We start from the raw sequence: 16,841 nt of genomic DNA on the forward strand, positions 1-16,841 counted from the left end.
CATTATCGCAAAATTATTTTTTTAAAAGTTATAATTAATTTGAATTTTTCTCGGTTTCTACCAAATAAAAATTGTTGAAACTTTAGATTTTGATGTAGAAAAATACGTAGATTTATACGGTATAAATAATGTTTTACCTCATAATTCAAAACTTTTTCATCCCCAATAAAATTAAAAAAAAAAAAAATAATTATTAAAAATTATTTTTGCATGAAATTACCTTTGGGTAAAAGGATATTTTAGGTGAGAGCAATTTTCTTTGATTTACTTAATTAGTTTTAAAAATATGACTAAAAGCGCAAAAAGTTAGCTTAACATTAAAGGGTCCGAGCTTTGGATCGGTCTCCTGATCAAACTATGGGAACCATATTTCCTATATTGCGGCTACCCCCGATATTTCGAAGGTTAAGAATCCAAATATGTTAAAAAATATATGTGTTAAAATTGATAAACATATAATTGTAAATCTATTCATGCGTTGGTATATTGTTTAAATTGGATCAATTATTAAAAGAACAAACTAACAATTAAAATAAAAACGCTGACATATAATTGCATTCTATCAGAAACATGCTGTTAAAATACTCAACATTCGTTAATAAAATGCTTTCATTCCATAAATTGTTTTATTCAAATCTCTTTATTAAATTAGGAATAAATTTTTAGAAGACTAAAAAAACTTCGTATTTTATAAGTTAAAAAAGGATTAGCAATCGGTTATTAGCGAAAAATATATGAATGAAATTTTACTCTACGCGCGTTAATCAACTTCTTCGTAAATCACATTTAAAGATTAATCGTCCCATTTAAATATTTCTTGTTCGTCACAAAATTATTTTTTTAAAAATAATAATTAATTTTAGTTTTTCTCGGTTTCTACCAAATAAAAACTGCTGAAAATTTAGATTTTGATATAGAAAAATACGTAGATTAATACGGTATAAATAATTTTTTACCTCATAATTCAAAATGTTTTCATCCACAATGAAATTAAAAAATAAAAAATAATAAATAATTATTAAAAATTATTTTTTGCATGAAATTATCTTTGGGTAAAAGGATTTTTTAAGTGAGTGCAATTTTCTTTGATTTACTTAATTAGTTTTAAAACTATGACTAAAAGCGCAAAAAGTTAACTTAACATTAAAGGATCCGAGCTTTGAATCGCTCTCCTGACCAAGCTATGGGGACCATATTTCCCAGATAGCAGCTATATTTTGAAGGTTAAGAATCCAAATATGTCATAAAGATATTTGTTTATTCAGAAAAAGTACGTTTTTGTGTCTGATTTCGTAACTTAATTAATAGTTAGCACTAATTAATTAACATATTTGAGATCACCTGCAGGAACCATTAAGATTGACACACAGTTCTTGAAAATCCGACCATTAGAACGAAAGTTATTCAGGGGGATATCTTTTTTTTGCGTACTGTACCGGCACTTTGCGGGCCGGTAATTGCCAACGTAATTCGATTCAGATTTTTTACAGTGTATCTTTCTCTAGAATGCCATTCAACTTTAACAGTAAACAATAAATGTAGTTAAGGTTAGTATCAAAAGGTGCAGATAACGATTTTTTTCAACTACTTGAAATGAAAATATAGATAAATCATTTTTCATTTATAGTATATGTTCTGAATTATTTAAAAAACGTTTAAATTTTGAATTTTTAAGTAATTTTGCATTTTTTTGACTACATATATCTGGCAAACTTTTATAGTTCAAACTTTTTTTTATGCAATTTTCAAACTAAATGTTGAAAAGGTTTTTTTCCATGAAATTAGTAGAAATTATTTATCGATTAAATTTCCCTAAAGTAAAAGTGCTCCAATGGTGAGCAATCAAAAGTTTGATTTGGGTAATACATTTTGGGGATATATTGACAAATTTTAAGGATACAGCAAGCTAAGCTTATTTCCAGCAGCCACTAGAGATCGAACCGCAGCTCTTCGCAATGACAAAACTAGTGCCTTAAATATTGAACCATCGCGTCTCTTTATAATACTACTACTAAGTGATGTTTATGACTACTTCAGAAATCCCAAGTCTAAGTTAATATTTAAAAGTTCTCTGCTTCTATTCAAAGAAGTTTGTTCATAGAATTTTATACGAGTGTATTTGTGAAAAACGTGTATAGTTTGTCTATGGAACGAACTTCCCTCGTCACAAAGTCACAGAGTATTAACATACATTTTTAATAAAAATTAATTTTAATAATTCTTAATAATAAGAGTAATACAAAAACAACAAAACTTTAAACATGTTCCATTTATTGTACTTTGCGTTAATTTTACAGGCATACATTCAGTTTTAATAAATAAAGGAACAATTCGTAATCAAAGATGGTAAAATTCGGTAGTCATACAGTTGGTAATGTGACATATTTTAGGAGTCATACAGTTTTGTACTCCCTAATTTAGAAATCATAGAGTCAGAAAATGGCAACTTTGAAAAGTTACTTATTTCATTCATTTTCAGGATGTGTCGTCTAATTCGGGAAATGTCACAGTCAGAAAAAGTCACAAAATCAGAAAATGTGTTCTTAAAAAATCACCCAATTATGCATTGTCCATTTAAAAATCACACAATTGTGCATAGTCTATTTTAAAAGTCACACAATTGGGCAATATAGTCCATTTTAAGAATATCACATTTGAGCAACGCAGTCTACATTCAGTACTTTTACAGTCACTACTTCATACTCTTATAGTCACATATTCGGAAACTTTTGTCTAGTTTAGGTAAGTCTATATTCGGGTAATATCGAAGTTTTGAGTCACAGAGTCGGGAGATGACACAGTCGGGATATATCGTCTTAAATCGTGGTATGTTTAATTTTGGGTTCACGCAGTTTATTTCCGTGTGAAACACCCGGAAAACAGGCGTCTCATAATGTTTCGGAACCCTTTCTTCTCTTTCTTTCTGGCCATTTCTCTTTTCTCGGCAAAATCTGGGTTTTGAGCCAATTTTTCCTCCAGATTTTTTGTCAAGCGAGAAACATCTCCGCATCTGCAAGAATTAATCCATGTATTGTTAAACATAATACTACATGAAAGTTATTTACTCACTTAAATTATATAAGGTTTAAATTATATTATTAATTATTATTTACTAGTCATGCAAAGAACTTACTTGCAATAAAAAAATGTTTAAAAACGAATTTTTCTTCATACTTGCGTTAACTATTAAATTTGAAGTAGAATTTGCAGAAAAACAATGCATCGTCTCTTATTATAACGAATTTCACTGATTTATTACTTATATAAAAAATGCGAATAATACCATTTTTTAGAATGCCAATACATCTTATCGTCTTATCTATATATCATTAAAATATCCTATACTAATATATATATATATATATATATATATATATATATATATATATATATATATATATATATATATATATATATATATATATATATATATATATATATATATATATATATATATATATATATATATATATATATATATATATATATATATATATATATATATATATATATATATATATTATATATATATATATATATATATATATATATATATATATATATATATATATATATATATATATATATATATATAATTCAATTAAAGTTTTCCTCGAAGGTATTTATAAGATTGGATTAAATAATTGTAACACATTTACAATTTATGCAAAGTATTTTTTAAAAAGATATTTTTCTTCTTTCTAGATAGACAATTATTTTAAGTTTAGGGGATTTAAATACACTAGTGGAAATTGCATTGAAATATTTTGTATTGCGAACTGGAAAATTTACCAGATATTAATAAATGAAAAGCATATTTGATCTTCTGTGTCTTTATGAAGTTTTTAAAAAACATCAGAATGTGTAAAAAAAAATTGCCTTGTTCTTAAGGAAATTGAATTTTTAAGAGAATTTTTTTTTTCTGTTTGAACAAATTCTGCAATTAGGAATTCACCATTCGTTAAATAGGTTTTTTCCCTCCTTAAAATAAAAGTTCTTTAAATCATGAAATTCTTTAGATATATGTTCCTTAAATTCTGTCCAGATGCCCTATGACCATTTCGTTCAATATTATGTAACAGAATATGTATTTTGAAACTTGATTTTTTTGAAGCTTACAAGCTAGCTTATTTAAAATTCGTTTTACATCCATTACATTATTATTCAGGCAAACTATCATACAGTGAATTTCTTTAGGTATACTAGAAACCATAAAAAAATTTGTTTTATGGTTGCCTCTTTAAGAGCTATTTGAATTAAATTTTTAAAAAAATACTTAGTTTGCTGCCTAAGTTTACTGAATGAATATATTATGTTCGATTGTCCATGAAAAGCAAAGTTACCAACTTAATCAGGATATAAATTAGTATTTTCATTATATACACAATTTAGCAGCTCAATATGATCTGTTTGGCAAATTAACTTATGGGGTTTTAAAAGGAGAAGATAAATTGCAATAAATTAGTTTTTATTTCCAACAAATTAGCAAATTGGTCTTTTTTTTTGCGTTCCCTCACAAATCTAATTTCTTATAGGAATGAATATATACATTATCAACAGGAATATATAAATATGAATACTTAATATTAAATTATTATAATTATTATACATTCATCAATATGAATACATAAATACTAAACGTATAATGACTCAATTTCATGTTAAATAACAAATCGTCTGTCCATGTTTCGATCAGCCTTACAAAGCAAGATAAAATGACCAAAATTACTTTATAAAATCAAAATAAGAGAAGTTTTAGAATAATATCTTTCTTAGTTTGTCAATACATAAAATACAATCAATAAAAAAGTGTATTTTTATTACTTAAATATATAGAGTTAAAAAAGTTAATAAAAATTGTATTTCTTTCTAAAGTTTTGCTCGCAATGCCAGTTTATACTACTTCAAAACGTATTTAATTACTAGCTATTATTTTTTAATTTAAGGAGAAGATGCAGAATAAAATAAATATGTTATATATGATATGTTACATGCATAAATAAGAGCATAGAAAAGCATATTAGTGATTTAAATTCACATTAAAAATGAACTCATTTAAATAAGATCGATAGCAATTAATGTATACCTCTGTAATCCAACAACAATATTCAATGAGTCCTTTACTTTATTGGACTTGGCCAGAAGTTTCCTTTCTCTCAAATCTATCTCGAAGTACCAATGGTCACTTCCACCACTACTAAAATTAAAGAAGAAAATCAATTAAATAAGTAGATTATGCCAGTATAGATGATGACTCTAGATCATTGTTTTCAAAGTTAATTATTAGAAATGATGAACAGTTAGCTGAACAGGAAAAAAAATTAAGAATCAAAAAAACGGAGCACCTTATTAACCTTTGATTTAATGTTTTGATTTTCTTTGCACAATTTTAATCAATAAAATTTTAAAACGCAAAACACAAACATTGAAAGAATTTTATCGAATAATTCTTGACAAATAAAAATTTTAAAATATTGACTCTTAAAGATAGTAAAATTAACTTTCAGGTGGCCGAACTTTCGCCGCTTATTTCACCGACATAAATTTAATCTGTTCCAGCTTGCAGTTCGAACCCCTATTTTTCTTAATAATATTTTATTCATTAATATTAAATTTTTATCTAAATAGTATATATTCATCAAACGGAATTTCTTTTCACAAAGAAAAAGTAAAAAAAGTAAAGAAGTACATAAGAATGCGCGGTAAGGGCATAAAATTGGATTTCAGTATTTCTGATTAAAATATTGCTACCATTTAACAGAAATCCCATAAAAATTGTTGCAACAGATCTCCATTTAATTTGGAGATGAATAGAATAGAATGGAAGTTATTTGCTTGCCAAAGTCAATGTTTTGAAGGATTTGAATAGAAAAGTTACGATAATGATTTATCCAAAGTTGACTCAGTCGTCTTTTTTAATTGAATACTTATTTTGAGTTAAGTTTAAAGTATGATTTAAATTACCCATTCATGAGAACCACTTCTTTATCAAGAATCAAGTTTGACTCTATTGGTTCTACTTCAGTATTCAATTCTCCCTTTTCTCCGCTAAAAATAAAAAATACGAAATTAGTGCATGAAACAGTAACTTCAAGTTAAAAAGTGCCTTCGCTGTTAAAAAGGGTTTCTTGGATGCAAAAATGTTTCAAACTGGCTCCAAAACAAGTCTATATCGACTTTAATTTTAAAAAAAATATATGTGTTCATTATTATATGCTTCATTTTAACTTCTTTTTATCAATTCCACTACAAAAATTATTAAGAAAAAAAAACTTAAGTGCTAGTACATATGTTTCGAAAATTACTTAATGTGTAAGATGTTGTTTAAAATGTTTAATTTGATCCTAAAAAATAAAAAAAAACTGTTTAAATTACCTATCCACAATAGCAACATCTTCAACATCAGATGAAGATGACTCTCTCATCTCAATTTCAGCGCTCAACTCAACCAAGTCGTCGCTAAGGATAAAAAAATAATATTATCATATTATATAGTTAACACCTCAAGCTTAGTATATATCTTTGATTAACATATTTTATTTATCAAAAAATTTAGTAACAAAAATGTAGTTATTAAAAATAGAGGTACATTTTCTTACACTGTGCACATTTATTTCTCATTCGAATTTCTTTAAATTCTTCACGTTCTGATTAAGATGAGTTAAATTAATTTGTATTTTTTTAAAAAGAAGTCTTCCCAAATATTTTATAATGATTCCACAATGAAAATTATCATGCAAAAATAGCGATATAAATACCATATATACTATGTACTATGTAGAAAATTACTATATATATATAATCACACTGAAAAATTAATACAATAATAATAAGATAAAAGATAAACAGATTACCTATTCAACATCTCAACATCCTCATCATCAGTTGTTGATGACTCAGAATGCTGTATTTCAGCACTGAGTTCCTCCATTTCATCGCTAAAGGTAAAAAAATGACATTATCACATCATATAGTTGCCTTAAATTTAACATATTTTCTTATAAAATATATAGTAACAATAGTCTTTTTTTATAATAAGAATTGAATCATATTTTCATGCATTGTCGGTTTATGTTAATATTTAACTCCAATAACTTATCTACCCGAACGAATTATTTTAATTAACTTTACATACTTTTTTTAATGATTCCAATATAAAAATGAAACTGTTTCACAATAGATTTCGATAAAAGTGGAAGGACTACTTTCTTTCTATTACTAATGTTCTGAATTCTAAAATGTGATTCAAAAACATTAATAAAAAAATTTGAATTTTGGAGAAAAAAAACTTTAATCGGTGGGATGCTATACAAAATTGGTAAATGCATTAAAATCACGATTTGGAGATTTTTTTTCTTGCTCTCGTTTCCTTTTGCATGGCTATTATGTATATACTAATAAGCAATAACTTTCATTAAATATTTAAAGAAGTTTCAAACTTAGACATTATGATCTCTTTAAGATAATAACTCTTTAAATTACCTATCAGTAGCGTCATTCTCGTCATCAGAAGTCACATGTGACTCCTCACACACTATCTCACCACCAACTCCCAGCATTTCATAGCTAAAAGAAGAAATAAAATTATTACATTATTTAATTATCTCAAGATAGTCATCTTTCATCAGTTTCTTGCTTAACTCACACTTGAGCTGTTATAAAGATCAGTTTCTGTTTAATAAAAAATTAATAATAATGCAAAGTAAGAAATATTGTTAAAATAATCTCTTTTAAACATATGTTGCATTAACATTTCTTATTAACATTTACATTTAAAATGTTCTCTACATATGACATGTTCTAAATAAAAAATATATTACAATAATTTATTCAAATAGTTACATTTAATCTCAATTGCTTAAATGTCGTAGTATTTAATAATATGCTCATTATGTAGTATTTAATCGTAGTATTTAATAAATACCCATTCTGCCACAAAATATAAAATTTCTTTTTTTTTATGTGCTGGCAATGTAAAGATGAAGAAAAACTGAGGTAAAATTTGGGAAAAATGAAAGGTTTCATAATAAGTCATTTAAAAATTAAATATTCTCTATTTTAAGCTTCATTATGAACCTTTTTTATTCAGGTAGTATTATATATTAGAGCTATGTTTAAGTTTTAATAAAATGCAATAAACGAAGAAGAGAGATGCTTTTTATAAACCAAAATTAAGCAGAATTATGTAGATCAACCATTATTTTTTTTACCTTCTGCGTAAAAATAAAAAATTAAAAATATTATTGAGTAAAAAAATCTAGGTAAGAAATGACAGCTAACTACTAACTTAAGTAGGTAGGTTAATCTAGGTAGTCTAAAGTCTTAAGTTTAGGACAATAAATATAGGAAAATAACATCTTTGTAAAAATTATTATATGCATTATATAACTTTCAATCAGTGGTTATATATTGATTCGGAATGCTAAATACGAACAGTTTTGAATTAAATTATACCAGTCTCTCTAAATGTTGAAAATTAAAATTAATGGATGTTTTTATTTACCGGCCTAAATTAACTTGTATAATCCAAGCATAAAATTGATAAAAAATATTAAGACACTATTTATGAAATGGGTTATGTAATTGAAAAAAAAAACACAAAACTATGCAACGATCTAACAGATTTTTTAAGTTAACATTTCTTTATGTTAGCATTGGATAATTTAATTTATGCAAATATTTCGGACTTCAAATAATTTGACCGTGAATCTGTTTCTTTTGAGAAGGATTTTTTACTTTGCATTTATGTTTTGATTACTTTCAAAATATACCATTTTTTCCTAAACGCAATTGCATTATTTCACATTCTAAATCATGTACTTACCCATCTGTTTCAGATGAACTACTACTGCTGTCCTCAGCAAAGAATCCAGGAGCTAAAAATAGATTATCAATTAAATTTCAATTCACTTTGTCCTTGATTGAATTTAAATTTGATTTCAAATGTGGTTAACAGTATTTTAATGATTAATAAACATTTAGTAAATGTACATACAAGCTGAATAATAGCTATGGAACAACATATCTCGTTTTATAAATTAAATAATTAATTAGTATTGATTGCTGTTAATATTTTTAATAGTTTTACATTTAAGAATTGTTGCTAGAAACAGAATGAATTGTTAAAAAGATTATAATTTTAAGTAAATTTTTAATTTCTTCAAAGTGCAAAATAATCTGAAAAAAATTTAATTACAACGCTTAATAAGGTATCGATTTATCATATTTTATTCAAAAGCAAAAAGTCTTTTACATAAAAGTACAAGCAACTTTATTTACTTTATTTAAATTGCATAATGGTAATAGTAATAGTTACAACTTTATTTAAACGGTATAATTTCAATTTGAAGAGTTCAATTTTATATAGAAATTTCCATTCGGTAAAAAAAAAACTTTTTATTTATGTAGAATATATTCAATGTTTAGCGAATAAAAAAAATAGAAACATTGGTACTGTTTCATAACAGGGTACTGTAAAAATATCACCAACAATGAGGTTTGATTAATGACAAACTAATTAATTTATATTGTTGTGATAGGTCCCTAATATACTGATCTATGTACAAATTATAGATACTACAGTAGCATATTTTTTACTGCCACCCCCGAAATGGTATAATTCCGAAACGTTCCCGAAATTATAATTCCCATACAATAACGTACTTTCTCACCCAAAACAATATAGTAAACTTTATTATGCTTCACCATATGCTAACAGGACTTAAATTCGTTAAATTCTTGATAATTTTCAGTGTATTTAAAATACAAATATAAAAAGTTCAATTTTTTTACTTACGAAAAGGTCTAGGATATTCTTTTATCCCTTTTTGCCAGTTGTATAGAGTATGTATGACACTTCATTCTCGACACTTCATTTTTTTTAAAATTGCAATTTTTTTAAAAAAAGCATGAAAATCACTATTTTTAGCATGATTACTATTTATAGAAAATTCGAGAACTTCTTATAGGTCAAAACTTCTTATTGAAAAACTAAAGACTTTTGTAAATAACTGATGTTATGTTTGAAATCAGGGAAATTACAACAAGTTTCTTTTCCTTAAAATATTTTTCAAGGAATTGCAAGCTTGGCTTTACATTGATTTTTTTTTCATGCGTTTACCGGGGCTCGAAAATTATATTCCCTCACGTAACCGAGCCATGCAAATATAAACTTATATGACCAATTCAAAAATACTTAAAAATTTCGATTGCCCTGCAAATTTTGGCGAAATTTACCACGTTGCTAGACTTGACAAATAATGGCACCAAAGTTTGATAAGAAAAAAAATCTATTATGCTAATTATAGTATGATGTAATGCATTTAATTATTCTGTTGAATTGATTTATATATATAGGAAGAATTGATTGTATAAAGTTCAATTATTTTTTTCTCTACTTATCGTATTTATTTTCGCCAAAATATAAATTTTCACTGTTATCAAAAAGCTGTTTAAACTGGGCAAAAAATTCACTATTTTTCTGGATTTTTGAAATCCTTTTGCGGGAAAAGAATTAAATAATTAAAATTGCTTACTTTGATGCCTTAAAGTATAGGAAAAGCCTCACCTAATAAATTTTTACCTTTATTTTGTTTGAATTTTGCTTTCAGTGTAATTTTTGTAACCGTTTTGCTGAAATGTTTTAATGAAAATGTTCTTGATTAGTATTAAAAAAACTTTTTCCCCTCAAGGAAAAGAGAGGTAGATAATTTATTAGAAAAGGAAAATTCTAGATAGTTTTTATTTCTTTCTGTCGTTTTACTTAAAAATCCACTAAAGCAGCTAATTTCCTTTAGGAAGCTAATTTCCTTTTACTTAGAAATACGCTAATGTTAGGTAGCTAATTTCTTTTTACTTAAAAATCCGCTAAAGCTAGGTAGCTAATTTCTTTTTACTTTGAAATTCGTTACAATTACATAACTAATTTCTTTTTACCTAGAAATCTGTCATCGTTAGATAGCTAATTTCTTTTTACCCAGAAATCCGCTAAAGTTAGGTAGCTAATTTCTTAAGTCTCTTTCGGTATAAATATTTATTGCGTCTGGTATTAGTGGCTTTAATTAGAATGTGTCTTACACCTAACTTCATAGACCCTACTTTTGCGAAAACCACAAGATAAAGAATTGCAATTCTGAGATATTCTAAATTCAAATATAGTTTAAACGTTAGCTTATTTATATTAAAAATGTTATTTGTTTTTAAAGAATACACATGTAATAAAGAATCTAATTCAAACCACTAAATCTTATTTATGAATATTTTCCCTTATTTCATTCCATACGCAAACAGTGAATTCTTTTTCAGTCCCTTACTTAGCATTATCATCTGCTACTATACTTTTCGTTACTCTAGGTAATTAAATATATTTTTATTTTAAGAACTGCGGTTTTCCCAGCAAAATGTCTCAAAAAGGACAAATTATTCTCTCAAAAGAGAGAAATATCATCAAATGTATGAAATATTTAATGTTAAAAAAATGCACATAAAGATTGCGAAATAAATATTTTTGTCATACGATCGCCAAATAGCAACCTTGTTCAGTATTGTTCACATCCTTCTCCCAAAAATATTCTATTCAAAAATATTCTATTTCAATTTGAAGACTTTCAATTCATTTTAATACTTCTGCTTGCCATTTGCCAAAGAATTTTGCTAATTTAATGCAATTGAATTTAAATTATTTTTAATAAGAATAAATTAAGCCATTTTTATGAAATAAATTTATAAATTATAGAAATTAGTGGTTGTCTCACACAAAACAATATAGACATCTAACATTATCACCAAATCCTGTTTATCTCCAAACATTCTTAGATGGATCCCAGTTGAGAGATTTGGTCAGGTTTAGAAATTTATCTTTAACTTAAAAAAACTATGAAATAAATTGTTTTTATATTTACGATAAGGCCTTGGATTCCTTTTCAACTCTTTTTGCCAGTGATTAAGCACAGCAAAACGAAATAATTCACTCATTTTCACAAATTATAAGTCACTTGTCAAAAAAGACGTTATTCACTTATAAAAGCTCAAATAAGAATGAGGAAATAATATTTTCTGTTATATTGTTGGTGTGAATAACAAAGGCATATTTTTAGCAACAATGTTTTAAGAACCATTATAACAATGTACTAAAATTAAAAGTTTTACTAAATTCTCTGAAGTATTGTTGTTTATGAGTAATTAAAACAAAAGAAAACTTAACAATAATAAGAAAAATTGAAGGGCAGTAACAATGGAAGTTTACGAAATAGTTTAAGAAATTATATTTTCATGAAAAATGACAACGAATCCAATAATTTTTACGAAATTTTAGATAAAACGTATTGACATTAAGCTAAAATGTTTAATATTAAGCTAAGCTGGATTACTTGGGTCTCACATGAGGATATTTAATGTTTAACACTGAGAAAAAAAAATGTGGAAATGTGGTTTATTTAGATCTGCTAATTGAAAAGTGAAGGGTTTGAACACATCTGCATGAAAAAAATTTCTAAAAGATATTATTTAAACCTTTTGCATTGTGATAAAAATCATCATAAATGTTTCGCTGAATAAACTCTGCACACTTTCACACATTATAAAAAATTCCGTATCAAATTACGGAATAAAGTATCGGCACTTTGGGTGTATAATTCGAAAAATCCAGTTTACCGTAAGACCTATTTTTACCGTAAAATATTATACCGTACTTTTTACAGAAACATTTATTTAATTAATATAAGTTAGCGAATTAAAGGTAATTATTACTGTAAAATTACGGTATATATGACTTTTTTCTCTCCATAAAATATTCTCTTCAATTCCATTTTTTACAGTAAACAATAAATGCAGACAAGGTTGGTATTAAAATGTTGAGGTAACTTTTTTTCCAACTGATATGACAATTTCGGAAATTAAAATTTATATAAACCATTTTTCATTTATTATATTTTTCCTGAATTATTTAACCGATGCTTAAATTTTATATTTTTCAAGTAACTAATGCATTGTTTCTGAAAAATATATATCTTGCAAAACTTTATAATTCAAACCTTTTTTGTACCATTTCTAAATTAAATTTATGAAATATTTGTTTGTAATTATTAAAATATATATTTTGATTAAGTTTCCTTTAAGTAAAAGAGTTTAAATGGTGGGTACTCAACTTTTTTTTATTTTGGAGACATACTGACCAACTCTTACGACAAAGCAAGCTTAGCTTATGTCAAGCACCCACTAGAGATCAAACCTAAGGTCTTCGCTATAGCAGATCAGTGCTTTTACGACTTAGCCATCGTGATTCCTTATTATGTTACTAAGTGATGTTTTATCGCACTGTAAAAATCCCGAGTCTAAGTTAATCTCTTATAGACCTCTGTTTCTATTCGAAAAGGGACTGATAGTAAAGACACGGTTCCCAGTAGAACACTGAAGTCAAGCATCACTGGTTGCTGTCAGAAAGCGGGTGGGTGACCACTTTGATCAGGCTGCGTACGGACCGAGGATGCGTGGTATCGGTTCTCGACAAACTGTCCTAGAAAGTGCTCGATTTCACATGCAGGTCGTTGGGTTACCAAAGCAGGGAACCCATCCCTTCTGCAGAGGATTAAAATTGCAATGGCATGTCTTCGGATCATCCTCAGGGATGTTTCCCAGACTATCGCCAATAGTTCATTGAGCAGCTCTAGTGCGACGTAAATAAAGTATCTACCTACCTAATAATTCGAAAAGATAAAGTTAATTAATATATTTTTATACGTGCGTATTTGTGAAAGACGAGTATCATGTCATGAGCGAAAATAACAACATTTTACAGTTGAAGTGTGTCAAAAGAAAAAAAGGCCTCTTAAACATCAATATATGATCAAGATTCATCTATGAATATAATTTATCTTAATCATTAATGAAAAAATACTTATCTTAATTGTCTATGAATGATATTTATTCTATGCATCATGGAATAAAATTATGAAAAATATTTACTCAAATTGTTAATAAAAAAATATTTATCCTAAACGTCTTTGAATAATAGTTATTTCAATCATCAATGAATAATATTTAACCCCAGCGTCTATGGACAGTGTTCACTCAAATGGATAATGATTACTCAAAGCATTTATGAATAATATTTGTTCTTATCTTAGCAACTCGATGTTCCAAGAGTGAAGGGACTTGGAGGTTCAAGTAGTATTAATTTCATGTTTTGCACCAGAGGTAATAAAAGAGACTACAATTATTGGGCTAATCATGGAGCAGATGGTTGGGCTTCGTAGGATGTGTTTCCTTATTTCATCAAGGCTGAAAACAATGCAGATCCAGAATTTGTTCAAAATGATGTGTATTTTTTAAAATTAGTGATAATTTTTTTTCTTTTTATCTCTCTATATTTTTTTGTTTATACAGGGTAACTTTATTTAAAATTCGATTACCAAAAATCTATAAGAATATATGTCACAGTTACACTTTGTATAATGTTACAGTTGATCCTTTCGTTTTAATTTTTTAAAATCTTTATTTCCCTACAGTTATATAACAGTTACAGTTTATTCTATGCGAAATTTTCAAGTGATTTTTTTTAAAATTAAGGGATGTTTTTACAGTTTAAACGCAAATATATTAATTTTGATACGCAGTGCACTAAATAAAAAGCGGATTACCCTGAAAAACTTTTGATCTAATTACAGTATTTTCGCGTTCTAGTACTCAAACTTAAAGGTTTGAGGTAATGACCACAAATATGATAATTAATTGGTGCAGACAATATTTTAAGTAACAAAATCAGACACAAAAATTCACTTCCTCTGAATAAACAAACTTTTTTTCGACGGATTTGAATTTCTGCTCTACAGAATATAGGTCAGAGGAGAGCTGTCCAAAGTTCGGACTTCTTAATGCTAATTTTATTCTTCGCGTATTTCACCACATCTCGAGAACTTTTTAAGCAAATAAACAATTTTTTCTCACATTTATAAAGTTCGTTAATCCAAAGATTATCCATGCTAATTTTATTCTTCGCGTATTTCACCACATCTCGAGAACTTTTTAAGCGAATAAACAATTTTTCTCACATTTATAAAATTCGTTTATCCAAAGATAATTTCATGCAAAAGATAACTTTTAGTAAATATTTATCATTTTTTATTATTTTATTTATTAATAAACTAAAATTTTTTTTAATTGCAAGGCGTAAAATGCTTTACATCATTTTAAAGCCAGTAATTTTACATGGAAAAATACAAAATTTGAGCGAAATTAGTCAAATGGTACTTGAGAAATTGAATTTTTAACATGAAATTCAATTTTTCAAGAACTATTCAACCGATTTCGTTTATGTTTTATATTTTGTCTATAAAAATTACAATCTTTGAAAAAGTACGTTTATTCAGAAAAAATATTTTATATCATTTTAAACTGATTTGAATTTCTGTCCCACAGAGATCAGAAAAGCTGTCCACAGTTCAGACTTCTTAGAGTTAATTTAAATTTTTCGTATTTCACCACATTTCGAGAACTTTTAAGGGAATGAAACAATTTTTTGCATACATTTATAAAATTTGTTTATCCAAAGATAACTTCATGCAAAAGATAACTTTTAGTAAAAATTTATTATTTTATTTAATAATAAATGAAACATTCTTTAATTGCAAGGTATAAAATGCTTTATATAATTTTAAAGCCTGTAATTTTACATGGAAAAATACAAAATTTGAGCGGAATTAGTCAAATGGTACTTGAGAAATTGAATTTTTAATATGAAATTCAATTTTTCAAGAACTATTCAACCGATTTCGTTTATGTTTTATATTTTGTCTATAAAAATTACAATCTTTAAAATGATATAAAATATTTTTTCTGAATAAACGTACTTTTTTAAACTGATTTGAATTTCTGTCCCACAGAGATCAGGAAAGCTGTCCACAGTTCAGACTTCTTAGAGTTAATTTAAATTTTTCGTATTTCACCACATTTCGAGAAGTTTTAAGGGAATGAAGCAATTTTTTGCATACATTTATAAAATTTGTTTATCCAAAGATAACTTCATGCAAAAGATAACTTTTAGTAAACATTTATTATTTTATTTAATAATAAGTGAAACATTCTTTAATTGCAAGGTATAAAATGTTTTATATAATCTTAAAGCCTGTAATTTTACATGGAAAAATACAAAATTTGAACGTAATTGATCGAATGGTTCTAGAAAAATTGAATTTTTAATATGAAATTCAATTTTTCAAGAACTATTCAACCGATTTCGTTTATGTTTTATATTTTGTCTATAAAAATTACAATCTTTAAAATGATATAAAATATTTTTTCTGAATAAACGTACTTTTTTAAACTGATTTGAATTTCTGTCCCACAGAGATCAGGAAAGCTGTCCACAGTTCAGACTTCTTAGAGTTAATTTAAATTTTTCGTATTTCACCACATTTCGAGAACTTTTCAGGGAATGAAACAATTTTTTGCATACATTTATAAAATTTGTTTATCCAAAAATAACTTCATGCAAAAGATAACTTTTAGTAAACATTTATTATTTTATTTAATAATAAATGAAACATTCTTTAATTGCAAGGTATAAAATGTTTTATATAATTTTAAAGCCTGTAATTTTTCATGGAAAAATACAAAATTTGAACGTAATTGATCGAATGGTTCTTGAAAAATTGAATCTGAAAAATACGGCTTCTCTAAAATTCAACTTCTCTGAAACTATTCTACCTATTTCGTTCATATTTAATATTTTGCCTATAAAAATAACATTCTTTAAAATGATATACCTTACAGCTTGAAATTCTTTCGACTGTAGTTAAATAAGATTATAAATATTTACTGAAATTCTTTTTTTATGTAATTATCTT

At 26.2% G+C, this 16,841-nt stretch overlaps 1 protein-coding gene across 1 annotated transcript; it reads right to left on the reverse strand.

Moving 5' to 3' along the window:
• Positions 1–2,251: 2,251 nt before the first annotated feature.
• Positions 2,252–11,808, reverse strand: LOC147816563 (uncharacterized). The gene is made up of 8 exons (XM_087156837.1): positions 11,754–11,808; positions 8,825–8,876; positions 7,483–7,566; positions 6,855–6,938; positions 6,376–6,459; positions 5,965–6,048; positions 5,087–5,197; positions 2,252–3,010 (listed from the first exon to the last, which is right to left on the reverse strand). The coding sequence occupies exons 1-8, from the start codon at positions 11,806–11,808 to the stop codon at positions 2,854–2,856; spliced, it is 711 nt and encodes a 236-aa protein (XP_087012963.1). The 3' UTR covers positions 2,252–2,853.
• Between the last annotated feature and the right edge of the window lie 5,033 nt (positions 11,809–16,841).

The sequence above is a fragment of the Parasteatoda tepidariorum genome, chromosome 1 (genome assembly GCF_982258835.1).
Source record: "Parasteatoda tepidariorum strain Cologne lab strain chromosome 1, Ptep-v5.0, whole genome shotgun sequence".
Classification (NCBI taxonomy): Eukaryota; Metazoa; Arthropoda; class Arachnida; order Araneae; family Theridiidae; genus Parasteatoda; species Parasteatoda tepidariorum.